The sequence below is a fragment of the Rhagoletis zephyria genome, unplaced genomic scaffold (assembly GCF_001687245.7).
Source record: "Rhagoletis zephyria isolate East Lansing unplaced genomic scaffold, Rhagoletis_zephyria_1.1 Rzeph_scaffold_00337, whole genome shotgun sequence".
Classification (NCBI taxonomy): Eukaryota; Metazoa; Arthropoda; class Insecta; order Diptera; family Tephritidae; genus Rhagoletis; species Rhagoletis zephyria.
In genome coordinates, this window is record NW_016157421.1 from 113601 (window position 1) to 139251 (window position 25651).

General features: G+C 38.7%; 2 protein-coding genes across 7 annotated transcripts in view; both read right to left on the bottom strand.

Moving 5' to 3' along the window:
• Positions 1–362: 362 nt before the first annotated feature.
• Positions 363–3986, bottom strand: Hrs (Hepatocyte growth factor regulated tyrosine kinase substrate). The gene is made up of 9 exons (XM_017610738.1): positions 3841–3986; positions 3524–3608; positions 3152–3416; positions 2639–2875; positions 2452–2574; positions 2261–2371; positions 1950–2168; positions 1065–1887; positions 363–939 (listed from the first exon to the last, which is right to left on the bottom strand). The coding sequence occupies exons 1-9, from the start codon at positions 3983–3985 to the stop codon at positions 455–457; spliced, it is 2493 nt and encodes an 830-aa protein (XP_017466227.1). The 5' UTR covers position 3986; the 3' UTR covers positions 363–454.
• Positions 3987–11770: 7784 nt separating this feature from the next.
• The window catches only part of LOC108359080 (ATP-binding cassette sub-family G member 1), a 69618-nt gene continuing 55737 nt past the window's right edge, over positions 11771–25651 (bottom strand). For all 6 annotated transcript variants that reach the window (XM_017610742.1, XM_017610744.1, XM_017610745.1 and 3 more), the window contains exons 3-12: positions 24006–24123; positions 21055–21238; positions 19766–19911; positions 19429–19667; positions 17404–17693; positions 17110–17278; positions 14828–14928; positions 14548–14703; positions 13736–13944; positions 11771–11955 (exon numbers count right to left, since the gene is read on the bottom strand). In XM_017610742.1, the coding sequence (XP_017466231.1) occupies positions 11820–11955; positions 13736–13944; positions 14548–14703; positions 14828–14928; positions 17110–17278; positions 17404–17693; positions 19429–19667; positions 19766–19911; positions 21055–21238; positions 24006–24123 (1748 nt within the window). In that variant the 3' untranslated portion in view covers positions 11771–11819. The remainder of the gene's footprint in view (positions 11956–13735; positions 13945–14547; positions 14704–14827; positions 14929–17109; positions 17279–17403; positions 17694–19428; positions 19668–19765; positions 19912–21054; positions 21239–24005; positions 24124–25651) is intronic.

A 25651-nucleotide genomic window follows, 5' to 3' on the forward strand; every position in this document is an offset into this window, starting at 1 on the left:
TTGACGTGAGCGAGACAGAGCTTCGACTACCTCGGGAGACAACGGAGTGGCCCTACTAAAGCTTCCACTCTTTCTGCTGAGACGTCCGATATTTTATCCATTGAATAAACAACCTTTTCTCGTTTTCGAATATCATATATGTATGTATGTATATACATTTTATTTCCCTAGTAGTATTTGCTTATTTTAGTATTTTCCAAAGTTTTGTATTAAGGATGCAACTTAAATGTTATGAAATCGGCAAATACTATGTGTCTACATATTAGCTACGCCAGTATCAATACAGTACATATTTCTTATTTTTTTTAAAAGTTTGCATCCATAAAAAAACAATAATATAATAATAATTTAAGTGATCAAAATTTCATATTTCATTACATTTTTGCTCAAGGAATGATACATTTTGCATGCGATTATGAGTACAAGTAACATTTAAAATATTAAAAAAAGACAATTAATCGAAGCTAATTAACTCCGCAGTGGCGGGTTCCTCAGGAGCCGCCGGCTCTGGTTCCGTTTGTGGTGGTGCGGGTGCAGCAGCAACAGCTTGTATCTGTGCTTGTTGTTGCTGCTGCTGTTCAGGCGGTTGCTGGTGTTGGTGTGCGGGTTGTTGTGGTAATGGTTGTTGTTGTGTAACTTGTGGTTGTTGTGTAACTTGTGGTTGTTGTGTAACTTGTTGTTGTGGAACTTGTTGTTGTGTAACTTGTTGTTGTTGTGCTAACTGCTGCTGTTGCTGTTGCTGTGGCATCGTTTGTATGGGTGGGTGATTTTGCAAGACATTTTGTTGTTGTAACATTACATGAGCCAACTGCTGCTGCTGCTGCGGCGGCGGCAGCTGCTGCTGCAAGTTCTGCTGTTGCTGTTGTTGTTGCTGAACCGGCAAATGCTGTTGTTGCAGTGTCAATGATCCCAAGCCCGTGTTTGGTGGTTGTAGTTGAACTGAAATGGAAACGAAATTGAATTTGAAACTCATCTACATTTGTCATACACGATAAGCTAAAATTTAGAGGTGTCGAACAAAGAGTGCAAAAAGAATTTTCGATATATTCGCAAAACAAACTGACCTTGCATGCCTTCACCCATTTGTGGCGCTCCTGGCAGCATACCCTGTGTTGGCACTGGACCCTGCTGCATCATCATGCCTGCATGTTGTTGATTCGGTTGATTTGGCAATACTCCGCCTGGTGCATACATGCCCGGCTGGATGGCATTGGGTCCACCCATAGGAGGTGCACCATTTGCATTAATCATGCCGCCAGGTACATTATATTGAGCACCACCGCCTGCGCTCAGTGGCCCTGGAGAATTTGGATGAAAGGCGTATGGATTGTAAACACTATTTATAAGATGCGAGGGTGAGCCTTGTGGGCCGGCAACAGCACCGGGTGGCATAAAGGGGAAAGCGGTCTGACCCATGAGATATTGTGCCTTCTGCTGCTCTTGGCGCAACTGCATCTCGCGTTCTTGCTCATTTATGCGTTGCAATGCAAGTTGACGTTGATACTGCAAATATTCCTGCTTCTTCTGTCGCATTATCTCCAATTTTTGTGCCATTTGAATTTGCCGTTGACGATCCTGCTCCTCGGCCATGCGACGCAGCTTCTCTACATGCTCTTGGCGTAACACGTCTAAAGCGGCACGCGAATCCTTGATTTGTGCCAGCTTATCCTGTAGCTGCTCATACCACATGCGCTTGTCATCCATCTCTTTGATGTAGGAAAGTTGCTGTGAATGCAACGATGTTAAATTCATAAAGAGTGTTTGCACCGACGAATCATTTGCAATGCTGCGACCTCGACTGGAATTCGATTTCATTCGATTCACAAACATTTCAACCTGTGTACGCATATTAGCAGCGAATTCGTCAATTTGTACCTCATCAGCAGGCTGAAAGTGAAAATCATTTGAATTAGTAAACTATATCTCTTTATGTAATTATTGATAATCACCTTCGGCTGAGTTGGTGCCTGTTGCGGTTGTGGGGTTGGCATTGGACTTGGTGCTGATGGACTTGCTAAGGGAGATTCGTTTACTTTTCTTTGCTCCCAGTAAGAGCGATTCAAATATTTAGCTAAATCTGGATTGCTTTCTTCCTGCTGATATTCTTTCGGAGCTGGGGGTGCCTCTGGACTGGGTGAACGTTGTTGCAAACGATAGGCAGCCAATGACTATAATGAAAAAAAAAATTATTATTTTGCTTTGAATTAAACAAGTTTTCTTTGTTTAACGGTCGCCCGATAAGATAACACTTCACACTCACAGTTTGTTGCTTTTGCTTCTTTTTTTCTTCGGCTTCCGACTGACTCAGTGCTAATGCCAATTGCAGCTCTTCTTCTTCCTTTAGTTCTTGCTCACTTTTGCGCGGCGGCGTCTATATATAAAAAGTAGTTGCAAAAGGATTTATTAAAAAGTAATTTATTAACATCTACATTGACTCTTAGTGACACACACCTGCACTTGCTGTGAAAGCGAGCTGTTCAAATATTCTGCCGGCAAGTCACTTTCAGCAGCACGCAGCGCCGGTTTCGCATTCGGTCGTTGTAGCATGGCATAGCAGCCATCGCAAATGCGCACCTATTCGAGAAACATTTTGTTTAGTTAATAATAGCTTAAACTTCTATACGCAAGAAATACATACATCCTTTTCAATACCAAATTTGGGCAGTGGGCATTGCTTAGCCGAGCATTGCCCACAAAACACTTGTCCACAGTTGCGGCAGTGATGCTTCCGATTGGTGAATGTAAATTCAACACGACAACGATGGCACACTTTACCATCCGACCATATAGGTGCAGTATCGGCAGTGAACATTGCGTCAGCTTCCTTCAACTCGGGGAAAGTGTGTCCCTTGGCTTTCAATATAGTCATGGTATCCTTGAAGGAGACAATTTTTTGAGCATTTTATCAATTTCTACAACACTAGAACTTACTTCCTCTTCTAGGCTTAACTCTGATTCGGAACTCATTTTTAGAGTTAAAATTTATACAAGTTTCTAACAAAGCAATGAAATGTGCAATTGTGAATGCAAAAAATGCACTAATTTAATTACATTTCTTGCTTGTGTTCTTTGCTTCATTCGCATGATTATATTATACATACTTTCTTCCGTTTGCTCAACAAACATTCACATCTACTACATGCATGCTCACCTTTATTGCCTGATACTTGTCGGTCGAACGAAAAGCGTACGCCCAGGTCTGCACTAATTCCAACATTTTCTGACGTACATTCTCATGCGGGGTCTGCTCCAGGAAATTACTAAACATTTCGCAATTCTCCTTCGTGAAGACCTCATCATGTACGGGTGCACCACAATTTTTCACAATACTTTCTAATACCAGGAGCGCATAACAAGCCGAATGTGGATTAGGTGAACTCATTTTTTTCTTAATTGCAGCAAAAGCATTTTTGGCCCTTAAAAACGCGAAAACAAAGAAAATAAGTTAATACATGGTACATATACAGAGGCACAGATATACATATATAATAAGTGGTATTATATCTGCGTATCTCGCACTTACGTGACATCTTTTTGGTTGATTTCATCGCAAATTACTAGAATTGATGGCCAATCGGGTTCCAACCGCAGGTGGCTGGTTGCATTTTCTGCAATACGAAAATTAAAAATTTAAAAAGCCAATAAGTGCATAAACATTTGTGGCCAATTGATGTTATTCTGTTATAACGACAAAGGTTGTATGTAGTCCGCTGACCCACCACCCTCGTTGCTTTTTTGTGCTTTGCATTTTATCAGAAGTGCATTGCATCATATGAGTCATTTTCTTTCCCCATTTGTCACAATTTCCATAACAAATGCTTAGCTGTAGGTTTGGCTTACCCAGATTTTTTTCAAAACTAGATTTGAACATGATTATTTGTGCTAAAGTTGAAATCTTTTCAAGAAAATAGATTTTTTTCTCCAACTTCCGTGAAAATCTGCCTGCACCGTATTCGTTTATTTGACATTTGTTGTTGTAATACATTGACAGCTAATGTATGGTAATAGATCAAAGGAGATGCACATTTATGGTGTTGCCATACATGTATACTCGGGCAGAAAAAATATAGAGTAACTTGGAGGTTACACGTATCAAGAACTTAAGCTCAACTGAAAGCAAGTGGCAATACACTCTCACTTTTACCAAAGAACGTAGATAACTAGAAAGGCCAACTCATTATAATTGTGGCGAAAGTGCGCAACAGGGGCGTGATCTTGTATTTTTAGTTCATAATAGCATTGATTTAGTTTCCTCTTAAAACTTACTCTATTACAATTTCGTGGCTTGCGCAGACTGGATTATTTTTTCTAGGTACGGCAACTTTTTGCTCCCATTAGGCTTTTCGAATTTGCTAATATGCAAATCACATTTCCGTTGTACGTTTTCATTATTAGTAATTTTGCACTAATTGGCAAAATAAAGTGCTTATTAAATCTTTTATTTATTAGTGTAGCATGCAATGTAAAATTGTTAGATGTAGTGTGTTCTAAGATAGTAAGTTAATTAGTACTTAAATGCCGGTTTAATTTGTAATCTCAAATATTTTTCCGTATTTTCAATTTCCGGTTATGAGCAGGTGAATTTCGACCTCTTCCAATTTGAATTCAATGCGAATTTGATTGATATTCACTCCAAAGTTAATTGCAGAACCTGTCCGAATAATCCGAAAGCGAGAATTAACTTTAATTCATTTGAAAGTTATTTGCAAACAAGTAATTTTTAAGCAAAAAACTAAACCGACTTCAATTCTCATATAAAAATTTAAGATTATCGCGTATTTCTTCCTGATCCAGTGATCGGATTTAAACCGAATTAGTATGGGACCTCCTGTGGGGTAACACCTTTCCTTAAAAAAATAATTATAGAACTCGGTTAACGTGGTCCAAAGTTATGCGATAACATACATTAACAAAAAAAAATATTCAGAAGAATTGAGAACCCTCTTCTTTTTGTAAAGTCGGTTAAAAACCCCACAAGAAAAGGACTTTTTTCTGACCTCTTCATTTACACACTTAAATATGCACCAATACACAGAAAAACATTCGTAAAAATAACCTTAGGAAATACAATAAGTAGAAAATAGACCTTTTAGCACTGCTGGTAAAAACCCCATGTGAGAAAGGGACGCATAGTCACATGTACACAAAGAATTGGTCAGGTTTTTCATATTATCCTCGAATTTCTGATGAGGAAATTACAGCACTGACCGGTCATTTGCCAGTAAGATTTCTTGTAGGGACGTATTTATTTATTACAATCTTGTCAAGGTGAGTTTTGGCCTGGTTCCACTAATGTGTACTTATACCAAAAAATGTGCTTGCTTCGAAAGATAAATTCTAGCTACCAAACTTAGTAGCATTTGCCTTACAAACTGGTAACATAAATTTGAATTTATTTAAAGCCTTTGAATTTTTTATCGAGGCGTACCTCCCATTACGCAGAGATTGGAATCGACCCCAGTTTCCGACTAGCATTAAAAAACAAAAGAAAATAATAAGTATTTTTATAATAGCGGTCTCCCCTGGACAGACTATGGCAAACCTCCGAGGCCATTTCTGCCAGGAAAAACAGCTTCTCATAAAAATACAATCGCCGCTCGGAGTCGTCGTAAAACTGTAGGTCCCTCCCCAACACCAAGCCGCACACCACAAAATGGATGAGAAGCTCGGCCAAACATTACACATTTGTGTAAGCGCCAGTCTATTCTGGGCTATCGCTGAATACATCGTAGTCTGATTTTCGTTCGATTCTCTGTCTCGTAAATAGCTCGTTCATCAAGACAAAAATGGACTATTCACGTCTTTTCAGCCCCGCTCGAAGTAGAAACCAGCAACCCTGGACCTCATATTACTAAACCACACACCTCTCTACACTCGCCTATGTAACTTCAGAAGACGCAGCCATTTTCGTTTTTTAAATTGTACCACTAGGGAGAAAAAAGGTTAGAGGTACATACCAGAACCTGGGTTAAAACCCTGGTCTGAGCAACATCTAAATTAGAAACGTTTCTTCTACCAGCCGTCGCCCCTCGGAAGGCAATGGAAAACCTCCGAGTTTATTTCTGGCATTAAAAAAGTTTCTTATACCAACCATTAGACGTCCGGAGGCGGCTCAAACCTGTAAATCCCTCCATTTGCATACGAATATCAAGACGCATCTCATATATTGGAGGAGAAACTCGGCCAAAGCTTAGGAAAAAATGTAAGCGCCAAAATATTATTATTATTTTTTTTTTTGTAGCAGAGGGAAATGCTTTATGCACTGGCCGGGGGCGCTAGTCTCTATACTACCTTCCCCGAATGTGGAACTCCGAAGCGTGTTGGGCTACCCACTAACACCCAAACTGCCACCGCCCGCGCAAGAATCTCGCATCTGCATCCGGCTGCTAGAGCCTCGGGGCTGCTCTTTAGTAGGGGCGTTTCATTCGGGTGTCCTCAGTAGACATCCGTCTTCTCGTTTGCAGCGGAGTACGAATTTCACGTATCTCGCAACTGCTTCCCACTTGTCTGCACTGGAGACGGGGTAAACCCAATTATGATGTCCGGAGTTATGTCTCCATATCTTTCTTCCAACATTCTGCGCGAAATCAAGAAGTGTTCGCAAGTGAAGAATGTATGGTGCACGTTATCTTCGATGTTTCCACAGTAGTACCAGAACGGTGAGTCCACCCTTCCCATTCTATGAAGATATTCTCGGAAGTAACCATTGGCCGGGGAGCAATTGCGTCAGGTAGAAATCGACTTACCCATGCGGTCTGTTCAACCATGTGGAAGGTCGGCTATCAGGGTGAGCGTCCATCGACCTTGCCGCGACAGCTGCTCGACCTATCTCGGCACTGAGATTGTAAATCTCTTTTCTGGACCGAAGACATTTTGATCCGGTATTTTTTTGGCTTTCAATGCGTCGGCCCATATTTCTGCCCCGTACAGGTGCACCGACTGGACTGCTGTCATCAGAAGTTTCCTGCGGCATGGCTTCGGGCCGTCCACGCNCGCGACAGCTGCTCGACCTATCTCGGCACTGAGATTGTAAATCTCTTTTCTGGACCGAAGACATTTTGATCCGGTATTTTTTTGGCTTTCAATGCGTCGGCCCATATTTCTGCCCCGTACAGGTGCACCGACTGGACTGCTGTCATCAGAAGTTTCCTGCGGCATGGCTTCGGGCCGTCCACGCTCGCCATCAGCCGGCTTAGAGCCACCGTGCTCTGCGCAGCTTTTTCACATACTCCATGGATGTGTTCCCAGAATGTGAGCTGTCAAGCGTCACCCCTAAATATTTTGTAGACCTAGAAGTTGTCACGAAATGAGGTCCGACCATCATGTTTATAATTGTCGGGATCCGTTTCCTGGTGAGGAGCACGATCTCTGTGTAGCTGTTCCAGAGGTCCGGACCAAGTACAGATCCCTGTGCCGCTCCGCCGGTTATACGTCTCTTTCTCTCACCTTGTGTTGTATCGTACAAAAGCCAACGATCTCTGAGGTAGTCCCGGATCATATCTAGCAAGTATGTTGAAACCTTGAATGACCGTCCTAAGGCCTCCAGCACGTCGGCCCATCTTGCCGAGTTGAAGGCGTTCTTGACGTCCAGTATGACTAACAACACTATTGGCCGAGCCTGGTTGCAGGCTTCTTCGGCATTATGCACCACCTCCACTACTTCGCCAATTGCTGAAGCCATGTTGTCGGGGTGAAAGGCCTCCCTTGCTTTCTATGGCTGACGTCAAGCGTATTTTGAGCAGACTCTCCATCATCTTGCCTGCTGTGTCTAGCATGCAGACTGGTCGAAAAGATGAAGGAGAGTTTGGGTCCCCTTTGCCCTTGGGTATAAGTACCAGCCCCGCCTTCTTCCATGGGCTTGGAAAGACCCGGGCCCTAAGACAGCTGTAGTACCTGTTAAGCAGGAGATCAGGGCTAACTTTTGCTGCTAACCTGATTGCCGGCGCTGGTATGACATCGGGGCCTGGAGCCTTGCTGGCTTTCATACTTCGCAGGGCTAACGTCAGCTCGTCTGTCGAAAACAGTGGTGCCTCGGCTTGCTCCTCGACGAACGCTATATCTGCTCTTAGTGGGTGTGTGGGAAGTAGTGCATCCACTATTTTCTTAACTCGGACCTCATCAGTCATTATTTTGTATCCTTGGCCCCAAGGATCGCGATCCACTTCGTCACATAGCGCTTTCCAGCAGTTCCGTTTACTCTTCTGTATCTCGGCCCCAAGTGCTTTCTTAGCGCTTTTGTAGGCTGCTGCTCTGGTCAGCGACTCAGGTCTACCACGAGCGCGCGTTGCGAGACGCCGCATTCTATGGCAGCTCAGCAATTCGGTATTCCACCAGTATACCTGTTTTTTACCTGACCATGCTCTCCTCTGTGGCATTGCGGCTTTGCATGCCCGGTGAATGCAGCGCATAGTTTCTTCGACCAGCTTGGTACAAGACTCCCTATTGTGGATCTCTCCCGTTGTGGGTGAAATACCTTGGGAATTNTTTGCCCTCGCGTGATGTCAGTGACTTGGAAGGTGATGTAGTTGTGGTCGCTACCACTCAGGTCTTCCATCACTCTCCATCCGTCAGCCCTTCGGAGAAGGCTTTCTGAGACCAGGGTTATGTCGGGGATAGAGTATCCAAAACCCGGCCTTCGATATGTAGGGGTCGTTCCGGTGTTGAGGATGGTCAGGCCAATGCGGGCTGCCATTTCAAGGACCAGTCTTCCCCTGGTGTTTGTTTGGGGCATACCCCATTCCACGCCTCTTGCGTTGAAATCTCCAGCAACAATTATGTGGCCGGTTATAATATCGCGCAATTGGTCCAGCAGGTCATCAATTGGTTCTTGAACAAAGAGCAGACGCTGTAATCATCAGTGAACCCTATAGAACAAAGGAAACCTGGCATGTTGACCAATCAGGCTCGGCCGCGATATGGATTGCTAACCCCAACCACCGCGCAGAGAGCAGCGGGGTCGGACGCTGCTACGTCTTACTATTATAATTAGTATTATTTTCTTTTCCGGCTCGCCTGTAGGGGAGTCGGATAGAGTTCGACCTCTCTTTTGCGAGCCAGGGCCAGTTTTCCGCAGCTCGGAAAGGGTAGACCCCTTCCGGCGCTGCTCTCGGAGGTAGCTTAGTATATTTAAGCTCTCCTCGATTTGGGCCATATCCGTTTTTATGTCCATGGACACATTTTTCTGCTTGGAGACAGCACTCTGCATCTGTTTCAAGACGAGCCGAATCTGTGCCAATTGCTCATCTTCAATGCCTTCGTAAGTTCCCAAGCTTGCGTTGGCATGCTTGTCGCTGTTTGCAGCAGCCGGCGTTTGACGACGATTATCCCGGCTGCCGGGAGTTGTCGTTTGGCAAGGTGTAGCCTATTGCGCCACGTCGGCGGCTTTCTCCGTGCTCGTGGTGCCGGCATGCCTGCAGAGGAGTTTGTGGCGGGGAGCGCACGACTCTACTGCTCTTCCTGAATGCGCTGCATTCTTCCTCCTTAACATCGACGTTGGTTTCATTTATTTGTTTTATTTTATTTATTTCCAATCAATTGGGTCTCCGCTTCAAGCCGCTATCTTCACACGTAGCACTGTCGCTTTTAAGTGTCCCGAAGTTCCCTTCTCTTAAAGGAGCAGGCCATCGCGAGGGTTGACACAAGTCCTTATGGGATATTGTGTTCAGAGCCAAGACAGCGCAAAACCAGGAGTAAATCTCAACTGGACCTGTGCGGCCAACTAAATGACGACGTGTATTGAACGTACTTGAAGACCTGCCAGGGTTTTAAGGAGACGGGGGCGATTGCAGCATTAGCCCACCAGCCATTTCTGAGAGGTGTCACCCTCACATACTAAAGTGGCGGAGCACTGCTCTCGCCAGCCCATTATCGAACTAATCATATACATGCTTCAGTTTGCCATGAACAGGATCTAAATGGTCTCAATCCTGGGACGATTTTTGGGAGGCGGCATCTGTTCGCCGGGACACAGGAGATTCATCAAGCATTTGTGATCTTTTAAATCAGGTCCTCGTCTCCTGCCGCTCTTCGGCTGGGACTGCTTATTGGTTATTTGCAGCTAACCTACCGGAGTAAGCCGTTTACGATCCGCCCTGTGTGACCCAGGTAAGGTGCTGAGCTTAGCCCTTACGATTATTTATTATTATTTTTATTATTATTACTGTACATAGAGGAACAGCTAAATATGACACCAACTTAGGTACTGAAATAAAACAGCAATTGGTTAAAGTTTTATTTTTTCCATGTATGTATGTATGTATTTCATCGTTATTAGTTCGCTTAACATTGGCGTGCAGATAAAAATATAACTTAAACTGCCATGTTACAATCACTTAACTGTACTCGTTTGCAATCTTATGTAACAAATTCTTCCATATCTACTCAATAAAAAATTGCATAGAATTGTGCTTGCATCTAAATACATAAGTGTATGTATGTATGTACTTTAAAATTGTACACGCTCGTATATGATAAATATGTATAAGTAGATATTTATATGCAAAAATGTAATTACATATGCAATAAGTATGTAGGCACGAACGTCTTATATCACATAAACTATTATTTAATATACATATATGTAAGCATGCACAAGTGTCTTGCTCTTTTCTTAATTTTTGTGTGTTTTGTAAATGTTACATCAACATACATAAATACACATACATACATATGTATTATGTACATATCGTTATTTGTGTTTGTAAATATTTATTTAACTTATGTAATTGTTATGTATTATAATACTATCACACATAATTTTTTGTATTTAAGTATATTGTGCATTTGTAAAACGCTTTACAATTATATGATTTTGCGGCATGTTTTGTTCTAAAAAAAATTGTTCTTAATAAAGCAAATGTTTTGTATATATGTAATGACTGGCTGGACATGTGATTTCTTTTTAATTTTTTCTTTTTTGTATTTGTATTTAGTTATGTGCACAATTATTTCCCATAGGCATCGCTTTTTTTTAGAATATCGTTCTCTTTGTAACTAATTTTTGGCTGGTTCGGCAATATTTTAAATATTCACATTATTTCAGTTCTTAAAAACGACTTTTTTGTTTCACATTCTAGCATATTTCTTAACTAATTTTACTTATACTAACAGCCTGTTTCACTAGCAATTTAAATGGGGAAAAAATTCAAAAAATTTAAATCATTTTTCATTTAAATTGCTTTCGTGAAATTGGCTGTAAGCCTTATATTTACAACACACCGATTAATTATTTAATATAAAAATATTTTTTATGGTAACCCTTAAGTTACATATGCACATAACTATGTGCGTAGTGTATTAAATATAAAATTTTAGCTCTAAGTATGTATTTTTATGCTTGTACATTAGGGTGCATCACCATTCATACTAAAAAACCCTTATTGTTTTTCCAACATAATTATAAAATCTAGTATATTTTAAGACTGTCGCCCAAAAAAAAAAATGAAAACTTATTAAGATTTACGTGAGCTGGGACTTGAAAATACTTCCGAAATTCGAGTTTTTTTTGTAAATAAAATCAATTTTAAAAAATATTTGTGTTTCTAAAAAATTACCTCAGTTGAACACATATTTATTTTCACTAACACATCCAAACCGACTCGCGAGTCAGACGCACGCCGCCTGTAAAGGTCTGCATAAAAATTTGAAAATTTGTATCAACATAACCAAAATATGTAATGAGTTTTTTGATGGCATTTTCAAAACAGTTCAGCTCACGTAAATCTCTATATACTTCCGAAATATTGTGGCGTAAGTCTTAGAATATAATATATTTTTTTCCCTGATTCACCCTAATGGACACATGTACATATGTTAATAATTTACGCTCGCAGCTTCCGCTTCAACATAATGTAAGCTAGTCCTTTGAACGCTGACAACTGTAAAATCATGATAAATATATTCATTCCGAAATTTCCATTTTCCATACCAAAACTGCGCAACACTGTGCTGGCGTTTCTGTGGAAAAAAATTAAAGTATATTTAATATAATATCTATAAATATGAGACCATGAGGGCCAGAGGAGCCTATTTGCAAAAAAAAAAATGTTTAGTAATATGAGAAAGAAAAAAATAAATGCGGTATTTTATTAAAAAGTTCATTGCACCTACGTGACTCTGCCTCAAGGCCTAATATATACATATAGGATAAATAAACGTCCTATGTATATGAAAAGTGAGCGAAATACGATTGATAAATAATGCAGTTATACAAAATTAATAAAGATCTTTCAAATTTTTATCACATTTATCCAATGTCATAAAATATGTCTGCAAAATTGTTGCCAAATGTAACATACGACAAAATTTTATTAGGGAGCATTCTTCATTAACGCAAAAATAATTAAGAAATAAAATAATAAACAAAAATAATCCGTAAGTACCAGGTAGTCATGAAATTTTCTTGGTGCTAGACCCAAATGTTCCTGACTTAGTCTCAAAATGGTCCTCAAATAAACGTGAACTAGTCGGTAAAATGATACTGAACAAGTCACTAAATAGGCCTGAAATAATCCTGAAGCAAATACAATTTGTATTGTCTGTTTTTTCTGCTGGGTTAACGCAAATTTTACCCGGACTGAGAGCTAAGAAGTTTACATATCAAAGACAAAATTGTAATAAAATTCGTGAACCAGTAACATTCTCGGAGAACTTATTATCGCGTTTTTTTCAAAACTTCAACCGTACGCAAACATATGAGCCACAAAGACGGAGAAGCGCTGTCTTTTGGTCATACTATCGACTTACGGTTTTGACCGAAATATACCTGTTTCTACTACAGATCCGGATTCTGCGGATAAAAATACGTAACTTTATTTGGAACTTTTTTCCAGGAAGTGCCTTTTTCAATCTCTAAATGGCCTTTGAACGTCAACTCGTCCTGGACTTCGAAAATGGAAGAAAATATTTTTATTGGAAAACGAAAAACTATTAATTTCCAAGTCGGGGATGCTCTATATTTTGGTCGTGTTAGGGACTTCTAAAATGGAAGAAAATATTTTTATTGGAAAACGAAAAAGTATGAATTTCCAAGTCAGGGATGCTCTATATTTTGGTCGTATTAGGGTCTCCCGGCTTGCCTCCATTTCAGCAGAAGTGGACAGGTGATCTAGGACACCCTGTATATAAATATAAACTCCCCAAACATATGTTAATATTTCATGAGGTTGCATTAGGGTATCTCGAAAGATATGGGGGACCTTTTTTTGCGAAATACACCTCAAAATTTCACTCTTTGGTGGTCTCAAAGTCTCAGAAAAGAAGATTTCTCCAAAAACCTTTACCCTACTTCTCATTAAGAAAGCCCGATCTTTGAACTAATACACACAGCCGAAGAAATGGTTCCCCAGCATCGGAAATGCATTATTTGTAATACAAGACATGCGCACATATACATGTATAGTTAGTTCTGAGCCTGATAGCCGACAAAGAAAGGGCTGATGCTCTCGCATAATGCAAGGCCTTCGACCTTTCCGCGGTCCTTCCATGGGATACAGGAGCCCCTACGAAGATGAGCGAACTTATTCAGGTTGCAGTCCAAAGGGTAAATGGCAATCTCAGCGGTCTACAACTCTCTCTCGTGAAGTCTCTCAACAATAAAACTAGCAAGGTCGCAATGTTAGCGTTCCCGAACCGCCATATGTAGACCACAATTCTGCACTAATGTACTAAATAACAACCGCTGATAAACAATAGATGTCCAACTGAATTTAATGTTAATATTTGCGTATTAACTTACTTAAAATGGCAATACATCACATCCATCGGACAGAACATATTTCCTCGATTATTTGAATATATCGCTAGCACCATACTTTCCAAGGCATAGCGGATCGGCGACAAATACGAAAGTACCCGCATGAAACTCGACATATGAGTGAGTAGTATAAGAAATCCGGAAAAGATTAGCATGAAGCAGGTCAATACAGCGCCAATAAACGTGCCGTTCTGTAAATAAGAAAATAAGGAAACAAACAGTCGCAGTTTAATAAATCTTATATGAATATTTATTTATAAAAAAAAAAATCAATGGAAAAATGATAAGCACTAGACAATGACGATCGTTTCAATATAGTGGCAACTAATTAAATTTTAATTGCAATTTGAATGCAAATGTTCCTAAGGTTCTTTTTTAATAAAAAATGAAATAAATAAATAATCAAGGCAATTTTCATATTTCCGGACAATTATACTTGTAAAACTAATAAACATAAGCTGATTCAGCGTAGAAAAGTTTGTATATACTAAATCTTGGCCTGCTTGACTGGAAAGTTACACTCCGTTGACGCCGATCTGGTCCGTGGAGGACTTAACAGACGTCTTTCTGATATGCCTAATAAGCTGAATAACTTGGATTTAAAATATCTGACTTATCCTAGCTGCTATATATTTCGACACATGCTATTTTTACAGCAATTAACTCTACTTAAGTGCTTCCCTCATTCACTGAGATTTCATATTTTAGTTTATTTTTGATAGTAATCAATTTATGATATTACTTCTTCTTAATATTAGAGCGAAGCGCCTTTCGAAAATATCTTATTTACTTACAACTGGATTTAGTATCGTGCCCAACAGCACGCCCAATCCATCAGCGCATATCGTCACCACCACTGCTGTTAACATAAATTTGACATAACGTTCGATTTCGAAAGGTTGATCCGTCATCAGGTAGGCGATTGTGATGTAAGTCATAGAAAATATGATCTAGAAAAAGGCGTAGAAAAACACCATTAAATATATATTAATTTTTACACGTGATACGCATACTAGTGGAGCGTGCTCTATGTAAATTCTATTAAAAATTTAAATCTAAAACTACTAAACTTACATGCACCGGAGTGGATGTTATCAGCGTTGCCATGTAATAGGTTCGCAATTTGTACCAGTGATTAAATGTTTCCTTTTTGATTATACTAATTTCTTGTGGAACTGAAAGCGAATGAGAAAATAAGGATTTGTTTTTGTTAAATAATGAATAATAAATGTGCTGAAAATTAACAATTAACGTCTCTTAACTCTGCACTGTGTAAACGGCACTTAATAATAATTAATAAGAGATGGAAAATAATTGCTAACTTTGTTCTATTTGGGGTGGTGGCATATGATTTTTTTTTTTCATGGCTGGTTGGCCACTCGACTCTCACCCTTGCTCTTCGTCTTTTATTTTCCGGGAATTTTTTAAGAACTTTGGAGATTTTTTAGAACTTTTCGGGTTTCTATGTGTTGTATTTTCTGAGTGTCTCGGTATTTGGCCGATAGTTTTTGGCAACGCGTCTGGGTTTCGGGACAATTTCGTGGATTTCTGCTGTAGGTTAAACTTCTACTTATCCAGACTTGACCCCGACGTACCTAATGTTTTTCCTGCGTTTAAAGATTCATCTCAGTACACCAAACACCGTATCACATAACACTCCTTTCCTTTCGATCCGATCTAGTCGAAAAAGATGACAACAATTGAAGAATTGGCGAATCCTGGGTAGGATTGAAAAGCCACGAAAACGACAACAACAGAGAGCCTGAATTGCCACCTGGCTATCTGAAAAAATGTTCACCTGCATGATATAATCGATCTTTAAGAAATACAATTTTTTTTTTGTATATGTAATCAGTACAAGGTCCTAGTTTGGAAAAGAGCTGCTCTTTTCCAAAATCATTGCTGACCAGTGTAATCTTCTCTGTAATCTGTGACAAAATAATTTTTTATTGTAACTTAGGTATCGAAATAACTTTCAGTATTTTTATCTTTATCGATAAAAATTTTACTCATATCAACATCTCTTCCTAGCGTAATCAATACCACAATGATAAGCCTACGATCGAAATCATCCTTTTATACTGTATTGTAATCGATGCTGTCGCTATTTTTTAGCGTATTCGGTGTATTCGTTACTTGAATCGAAAATTTTTGTCAGCGTTATCAATACCATAATGATAGACAAAACGAAAGATATTAAAGAGACATGTTATTATTGTTATCGATACCTTTATCATTACTTTTTAATCGTTATCGATGAAACAGTTACACATAACATTTCTTGCCACCAGCCTAATCGATACTCAAATTTTTTCATCGTTATCATTAGTATTGATGATATACGTAACGATCAACAATATCGTTGTTATCGATATCTTTATCGTTGTTCTTATCGTTATAAGTATAGTGGTTAGTAAAAATTTCTCGCCATCATGTTCAATACCACAATGATAGACATTGCGGTCGATATAACCCTTTTTATTATATTATTGCTATCGGTTTTGTTATCGTTACTCTTTACCCTTATCGGTATAATCGTTACTCATATCGATATATTTTTCCATCATTCTCAATACCATAATAAATACAATTGATATTATCGTTATATACTGTTAGCGGCATTCGTTATCGTCTCCAACACTACAATGATAGATTTTGTTTGATGTCATCGTTTTATACTGTTTTCGATATCAGTTCTGTTATCGTTATTTTTGATGGTTATCGGTATCGTGCCATCGTTATCAATACCACCATGATAAAGGCTACGGTAGATATTATCGTTACATATGTACTGTTATCGTTCTCGTTACCGTTATCGTCATATTTTTATCGTTCTAACTTTAATGGCAACTCACATCGATATCTTTTGGTGAAATTCCCAATATGTATGTACTTTATTTAAAAACTTATGGTCGATATCATCGTTTTATGTTGTTATTGTTACCCATGTCGTTATTGGTAGCTTTTATGACAGTATAGTCCCTACTCATATCGATATCCGTTGCCANACAGTTAAATTAAATCAGGTTAGAGAACTTCCTATTCTTCTTAAACGGAATCGCTATATCTACAAATTATTTTATACTTTTTAGTTCTTGTTGTAATAAAAGCGTGTTTTTAGTTTTTTTAACTATAATATTATTTAATGTCATTATCGGAAGTGCTATTGCTGCGGTTAATGATATTGTTAACAATGTCAATATTTTGTAGTTTTAAAAGATAGTTCACAACTTAGGCTATTTTCTAAGATTTCTCCTCCCGACTTATTATTTTATAAAACTACTTAAATCCCCCAACTTTATTTGTCTTACCTCCTTTTACTCAAATTGCATATAAAATTCAAAATATTGACTTACATCTTAAAAGCCCCGGCATCATTGTCGTATACCACAGATATGTATTGTGTATTGTGAATGAACCTAAATTTGCAATCTGCTTCGTTGCATTCGAACCAGAGTCACCATATATGAAACCAATCAGCAAAGCGCATATAATATGCACGGCCAACTTTAAATAGGTCACCGTCTGTCGAAATACAATAAAAAAAAAAAACAGAGGAGGAAAAAATAAATTAATAATCAGTATTTATATTTCATCGCTCGTTTTCCACTTCTTCTGCCATGCACGCCGTCTTGCCTCCACACACTTACCCAATCTCTGTAAAATTGCACATGACAACGACCGATCAACAGCCATAGGCGCATCCACTCAGGCGGCGGGTAAACATGTTTCGTAGCGGACATTGGCGGCGTTATCGAGGGTGAATGTGGCTTTTCCGCTGCTTGCTGCGACTCAATCATTTTCACAATTTGTACACCATTCAACCCATCTAAATGTTGTTGTGCGTCCGCATCGTAATCGTGTCGCCATTTGGGCTGCAAAGCAGCGACTGCTAAACCATCGGTATGATCGCCATATTCACCATTAACGCACTCCAGCACTGAGGAAGCGGAGTAATGAAAAAAATGAAAATGCAAAGAATTTTTGATAGTTTCAACTAATATTTTCACAATTTAGAAGATTAATGATTTTCAGTGAAAGTCTGGTTTTTTGCATTTAATTTTCTTTTGATATTAAGATTTGTTTGTTTTAAAAGCAACAACATTTATTTATTTATTTTTGTTACAAATTATAAATTAATTTATAAACTGCCAGCAGACACGGCGAACTTCATCCCGCCCAAAATTAATTTTTGTATTGAAATATTTTGTCGAACATTTTCACCAACAGTTCCCGTTCATGATTTTTAGTGAAGCATTTATCTTGTAATATTACGGGGCCTCGAGACCTTCACCCCTAACTTTCAAGNATGCACTGTTTGGTGTGGTTTGTACGCTGGTGGAATCATTGGACCGTATTTTTTCAAAGATGCTGTTGGACGCAACGTTACGGTGAATGGCGATCGCTATCGTTCGATGCTAACAAACTTTTTGTTGCCAAAAATGGAAGAACTGAACTTGGTTGACATGTGGTTTCAACAAGATGGCGCTACATGCCACACAGCTCGCGATTCTATGGCCATTTTGAGGGAAAACTTCGGAGAACAATTCATCTCAAGAAATGGACCGGTAAGTTGGCCACCAAGATCATGCGATTTGACGCCTTTAGACTATTTTTTGTGGGGCTACGTCAAGTCTAAAGTCTACAGAAATAAGCCAGCAACTATTCCAGCTTTGGAAGACAACATTTCCGAAGAAATTCGGGCTATTCCGGCCGAAATGCTCGAAAAAGTTGCCCAAAATTGGACTTTCCGAATGGACCACCTAAGACGCAGCCGCGGTCAACATTTAAATGAAATTATCTTCAAAAAGTAAATGTCATGGACCAATCTAACGTTTCAAATAAAGAACCGATGAGATTTTGCAAATTTTATGCGTTTTTTTTAAAAAAAAAGTTATCAAGCTCTTAAAAAATCACCCGTTATAACAAATAGTAGGTACGCTGAAATGCCACCTTAATAGGGTCGAGCCATCTACCATGAACACTTCCAGAGATATGCAATATGAAAAATTCGGTTTGTATGGGAGGTGCCACGCCCCCTGCATCTGTGAAATATACTTTACATCCGATTCTCATACCTACCATATATACACAAAAAATTGCATAAAGATCGGTCAAGCCGTTTAGGAGGAGTTCGACCACAAATACCGTGACACGAGATTTTTATATGTATATATTAGAAGATTAAAATATAGGAAACCTGGTTTCAAAGACCATTTTGCTCCCTTCTTTCAATTATTAATCTTATTTTGATGAAAAAAATATCTATATTTTTAATTTAATTTAATTTTTAGAAACTTTTTTTTTTGAATTTTTTACTTTTTGTTAATTTTTTCCCCCATTTTCAATTTGATTTTCTTTTAGTTTCTAAATTTTATTGTTTAAAAAATTAAAGTTTTTATTATCATTTAATTTGTAGAAACATTTTTTGTCACTTTTTAAATTTATTTTCTTTTAATTTTAAGGTTTCATGGTTTTTAAAAGAAAAATATAATTTTTTTAATTCAATTAAATTTTTAGGGGCTTATCTTTTTAATTATTTTGGTTTTTCTTTTTTTAATCTATATTTCTTTCATTTTAGATTTTTTTGTTCTCTAAGGATATGTTTTTTTATTTAATTTAATTTTTGGAAACTTATAAAATCTCTCAGAATACTGTTTTTTATTTATACTCACGAAAATCCGCTGGATTATGATATGTTGGACATTCCAAACCGACCGTCTTCAAAAAATCAATTGTATTTTGCGGCGTTCCCTGATATGTACAGTGTCCCCGACTCAGCACATAGATCTGATTGAAAAGTCTGTAGACATGAGAGGAGGGCTGATGGATAGTACAGACAATTGTGCGACCCTCATTGGCCAACGTTTGCAACAGCTGTATGGTATCCGAAGAGGCTGAGCTGTCCAAGCCGCTAAAGGTTAGCAAAATATTAGAAGAAATACATATGTAATATTTAACCAGATGCAGTAGCAAATTATAGAATTTAAAGTGAATGCCGAAAAAACTTACGTTGTTGGCTCATCCAAAAACAGCACCGCTGGATTGTCAATTAATTCTAAGGCAATTGACAAGCGTTTCTTTTGACCGCCTGACAAATTTCCAGCACGTGTGAATTTAGCTGGCGATAGCTTTAAGGTGTCCAATAAATGTTCTATCTGAAAGTGTAAATTAAGTTAAATGTTATAGCAAAGAAATAATAATTTTAATTGTACGCAATTAGAACAATAAATTAATAAGTCACATGTTAGTTTAGCTGACACCTTCAACTTTAGCTGTCTCGAGACTAGGCGGCCTTTTGGAAGGAATACAACTTTTTTTGCCTTTGTCCACTCGTGTGGTATGTGATGACCGTAAAAATCTGAGAAAGCAGGGGGCACTGTATGTCCTGAGCTTCCTGTAGTTAAGCGGGAAAGATTCCGTCAAGGCCCGGAGATGTTTAGGGCTGAAAGGAAATTGAAGCCCATTCCACCCTCTCCTCACTTACGACGTCCCTAACGGTATCACTCAGAGAGAAGTAGGTCCAAGGACCGGGCGAAAAGCGGGAGGTGTGGACCGAGCAGCCCCTTGAAGTTAGTGCTCATAAGGACCTCCAGCATTTCGTTAGTTCATACTTGAAGAGGATTTCGAGAGAACTTTCCTCAGCCTGTTAGCTTCAGAGTTCTCTTCTATGTTGTTGGTTGCAGAAGTTTTGCCAATATTCGCGTTTCAGCCTCTTTATGGCCTTCTTGAAAACTTTGAGTGCGTCTCTGTAGGGTTGCCAAAGACCTGTTCGCTTAGCTGTGCGCATGGTAACGAGTAATGGATGTAAGACCATAATGACAAATGAAGTTTGAAAGGTTGGATTAGCTTTCAAATTCGCTTCAAAAAAAAAACATTACCTTTTTATCCAATCTCAGAGAAACCAGACTTAAAAGGCAAATCAGCTATTAAGGCAAATTCGGCTAATTTGGAGGCGAATATCTCGATAACTTGCACTGAAATTTCTTAGGTATGGGAGCATCATCGTCACCATGAAACACAAAGGGCTGGTTTCTCCAACTCAACTTAACTTAGTTTAGCCACTTTTTGGACTTAAGTCAAAAGTTAGCCTACGTTTTACACAGCTTATTCTTGACTAAGTCAAGAAAATTGACTTAACTAAGTTAAGTTGAGTTGGAGAAACCAGCCCTAAACTTTCTTGTATTCAAATTACAAACATTTAGCTGGGCAAAGTTAATTTACCGCAACATGATCGTATTTGAACTTGACCTTGAGTTGTAATAAATAATACTCGGTAATTGCGCTGCATAAACACTTACCAGCATTTTCTTTTCCTTCATGTTCATCGAATCGTTGGAGATCTTTAACTGAGCTGCCAGCAGCATTGTCTCCTCAACCGTGAACCACGAATGGAAGTGATCATCTTGCATTATGTAACAACAAACTTTGCGCGACTTCGTAGGTGAGTCACCAAAGTGTACTGTACCGGTAACGCCGCTTGTGCTATAGAATGAAAAAGCAAACGGAAAATGAATGTAAATCATACATATGTATGTATGTATGTATGCTTTTGTTTTTGCTTGTTTCATTAATTATATTTGCGCATAATTTTGCAAAACATTCAAGGCATTTAGACAGTGAAATGTAAATATTTAATTAAAGCGGCAATTAATTCCATAAAAACCCAAGCATTAATTACGCATCACCAACAAAAATGTTCCATCAGACTTACATACATATACATTCATATATGCATATGTACATACATACATATGTTGACATAAGGGTGAGCTGAATAATTAAATTTATGCTCATATCGCATTTCCACTGCGCATTAAATTACAACAATTTTTATGGCAATGTTTTTCACTAAAAAATACCTGTGTCATTAAGCTAATAAAAAATGTAATTAAGTTTATTTCCACATTAGGGCCGTTCAGGATCTTGTGCTAATAGTCTTGGAAGTGCATTTGCATTTGCAAGTTTTGTGGTTGCTACTATACCAGCGGTGGCATTTTATTGTTGTAAATTTACAAATGTACGAGATCCTGAATAGCCCTATGGTATTTTTTAAATGGCACATTCGGCATTACAAATATATACACCCGACACACATTGAGATATCTGAACGACCTAGGCGACACAAAGTAAAGAGGGCGCACAAGAACTTCTCTTGTGTCACTGTCTAGCTTTTGGCATATCGCGACTTAGCCACCTTGGCTCTGCTAAAACTCTTCTCAAGCGCTAAGGACCAACTAGAAGTAGTCAAGGTTCGACGGCTGGTAACACTGACATAAATCGTCGCATCCACATATCGAACACTACAAAATCTTGGACGATCTTACTGGATTTCCTACAACCGACTATGTACATAAGTCGCACTCATCCGCATTACCAAGATCAAGTTCATGATCTGTAATCCCTCAAGAGAGGAAGTGGGCATTGAGTATAGTCAGAGAAATCACAGAAATGTTTGCACGGATGAGTTAAAACTCGACAAAGAAGTTGGGTTGGGACTTATTCGGAACAATTAGTGGTATCTTTTGGCTTCCGCCTTCCTGACTACTGCAATGTTTTTTCAGACGAAACTATCTCGCTATCGCAAGGATCGCATCGCCGGTAAAATAAGATACGATTCCCGGTCATTATATCTACATTTTCACTTACAGCCAGGCGGTTATTAAATACCTGAAAAAATGGCGTTGGTTTCAAAAGTTGTTGCTCAATGCGACCGATGCGATGCGATGCGATGGCTCAGCCACTCTGCGCACACCAATTTATGCTGAGTCCGCCTGATGGAAGATGGCAGAAGTGAAGGTCACGCAGACCAAACTCAGTAAACTATAACGACAAGGAAATCGCATAAAAATTTAGGGTATTTGTTCTCAACAGAACCAACTTGGACAACCTTAACGCTAAATGACCTAAACCCGGAAGGACAGCTACATTTGGCATACTGATGGCTCTAATTCTGACCACGGCTTCGGAGTAGGAGTCTACGGCTTATAACGAAGAAGGCTCCTTTTCACCAGAATAGAGCAAGGTAATCTGTTTTTCAGGCCGAGGTGCACGCCATTGAACTATGTCTGAGGCAGCATGTAGACATTGGGACAACGAACAAATACGTCTATATATGTAGGTACACTCGAACAGCAGAACGGCGCTCCAGGCTCTTACAGCGCACGAGATTACCTCAAAGCTGGTGTGGGACTGCCTTCAGCTTTTAATACTTATCGAATCCATAGACCAGTTTTACTCCATCTGGGCATCGGGACTCAATGGAGTCATGGGAAATTAGAGGAAAATATTCTCGCTAAAAAAGGGAATGCAAACTGATTCATAGTCACACGACTTTTTATGGAGCTAAATTAGGTGAAACTACTTCATTTGGATGAAGACCGAAGCGCAAAATTACTAAACAAGTACGGAAGGTAACATACTGGCTAAGTCCTTCGTTCCCGATTTATCAGCAAGGAAAACCGGAGAACTTTTTCACCTCAGTAGGCATGAAGTAGGTTTTCTTACCGGCTACTGCAGGGAAACGAAACACTTGCCAAACATAGGAGTTGTAAACTCTGATCAGTATTTGTTGTGCCATGAAGGACAGAAAACAGCAGCGAACATTATTTTCCACTATAAAGCCATCACTAGCACTAGACTTCACTTCCTGGGATCACGGTATATAGAAGCACACATACAGCCAAAGGACCTCGCGAGGTTTCTTAGTAATAGGTTGATCAAAGAAGACCTGTGGCCAAATAGAGATTTGTTACAATAGATCATTCTCGGTCACCGTAACTATATAGGTGATCTGCGCTCTCTTCTAAATCTAATCGAATCTAATCTAATCTAGCAGCGTATGTACATTCTTGCTAAGCGCCAAGTGATTTAAAGGGTATCACAAGGTTCCTGAATATAAGTGAGTCCCTCATATAGAACTGCCGCATAACATGACCTAATGTCCAACCAATGGTCTACGTGAGATCGTACGCATCAGCCAAGCTAACCTAAGCTAACTTACATAGGTATTAATGGATAATGTTTTGCAATATTTAAATTTTGGTTGTGTTTTTACTATTTCATAAGAAATTTATTACAAAGCCACTGATAGCCATCTAGAATAGATTAAGTACCTAATAAATATTAAAATAAGCCTGTTTTAGTCGAATGCAAATTAAGATTCTTCTTCAAATTCAGACTTGCATTATTTAATTAAATATACATTATTTTATATAATTATGTATGTATCATTAATATTCTCCAAACTTACGTCAGACCAGTTAATATGTTCATCAAACTCGATTTACCTGCCCCGGAGGGGCCCATAATCGCTGTTAATTGGCCAGCGCGGAATGTGCCAGAAATGCCTTTTAATATAGTTTTCTTCGCTGGAAAGTAAACGAGAAAGAAGCAGTCAATAGACGATAATTTATAAATAAATTAAATAAAACAGATGCTAAGGTCTTAAATAAATATTTACTTTGAAGGTCGCCCAAATTTTAACTAGTTTTTTTCAAATTTAACGCAATCAAATATTTAGAAAAATGCTAAAACAATGCCTCGTTTTGCATAGCAAAGATGCCACTTCAGCGCAAATGTGTTTATTACTTAAATAAATAAACAAAATGATTCTTTTCGCCTTTCAGATGCCATGTGTGGACGTTTACCTACTCTACATTTACACTTTGGTAGATTCACACTTGAGTAGTCTAATATTCTGTCCGCTGTGACTAATCCAGCCTTGATGAACCAAAAAAAAAAAAATCAAAATTTTCTATTGATTTTATTTTAAGTGCGTTCTCGTGCCTTCAACTTGAAATCCAGTTTAGGAAGTGTGTGGAGGCTTTTTTTAATTATTTGTTAATTTATATGTAAATATATTATCTATATTAGCAGACAGTCGTTAAATTAGATTTTATACACAGTTGCATATCGTCCCGTTTCTGCCTTAACCACGTATCTACAATTTTTGGGAAAACTAATATTACCACTTATAACAGCAATTTAAGTGTCACACTATTTGAAAATAAAACAAAGACCTTATGTGGGTGCTCACTAGTGTTAATAGAACTAGAAATATTAAATAAAAAATGCGTTTACTGTATCCTAGGAGAAGAAAATTAGCTTTGTTTCTTACACTCTCTAAAATAACTCTATCGCAGATACGAGGTTAACGCAGAAACGGGACGATATCGAGCCCTAACCGCCAAAATAACGTAAGCGACATTTTTTTCAAAATTTTATTTTTGATGCAGAAATATTCCTTGAGCATCTGGTGCACCCTGGTGCGAAATAAAGTCAATTGACATTATTACCTTTTTAAAAACGAAATAAAATCAATTGACGTTATTTCTCTTTCAAACATTAAATTTTCTTAGCTTCGCGGCGGCCCGCGTCAGCGCGCCACACCGCGCGCGTCGCGCTCGCGCTCGCTTCCCGCGTACCCAGCGCGACCGGCGCGCACACCACGTCACGCTACGCCGCGGGCCCCCCCGGCCCCCCTTCCCCGTCTCACGACGTGCTGTAACGCAGGTAGATTTATTTTTTGTATACGTTGAAATAAAATTTTTATATATTTTAAACATCGAGGGTTTATATTCAATAATACCCCCTATCTGCACACTTTTCACAATGATGGGATTCTGATATAAAAATCCACCTAAGCTTTAACTGTCATAAGTGATATTAATGTTACCTTATATAACGACAGGTAATAAGTCCCAGATGGTTTCTAAAATCCCAAATTAGTTTTTGTGCAAATTGCAGATAGAGGGTATTAATGAATTCAAGCCCTCGATATTTCACATTTTTATATTTGTAAGTTATTGGAAGCAGGGATGCCAACTTGGCTCAAACCGTGCCATTTGTTCCTATTTTACTTCAAATGGCACTTAATTTTTCAATTTGGCACAAAAT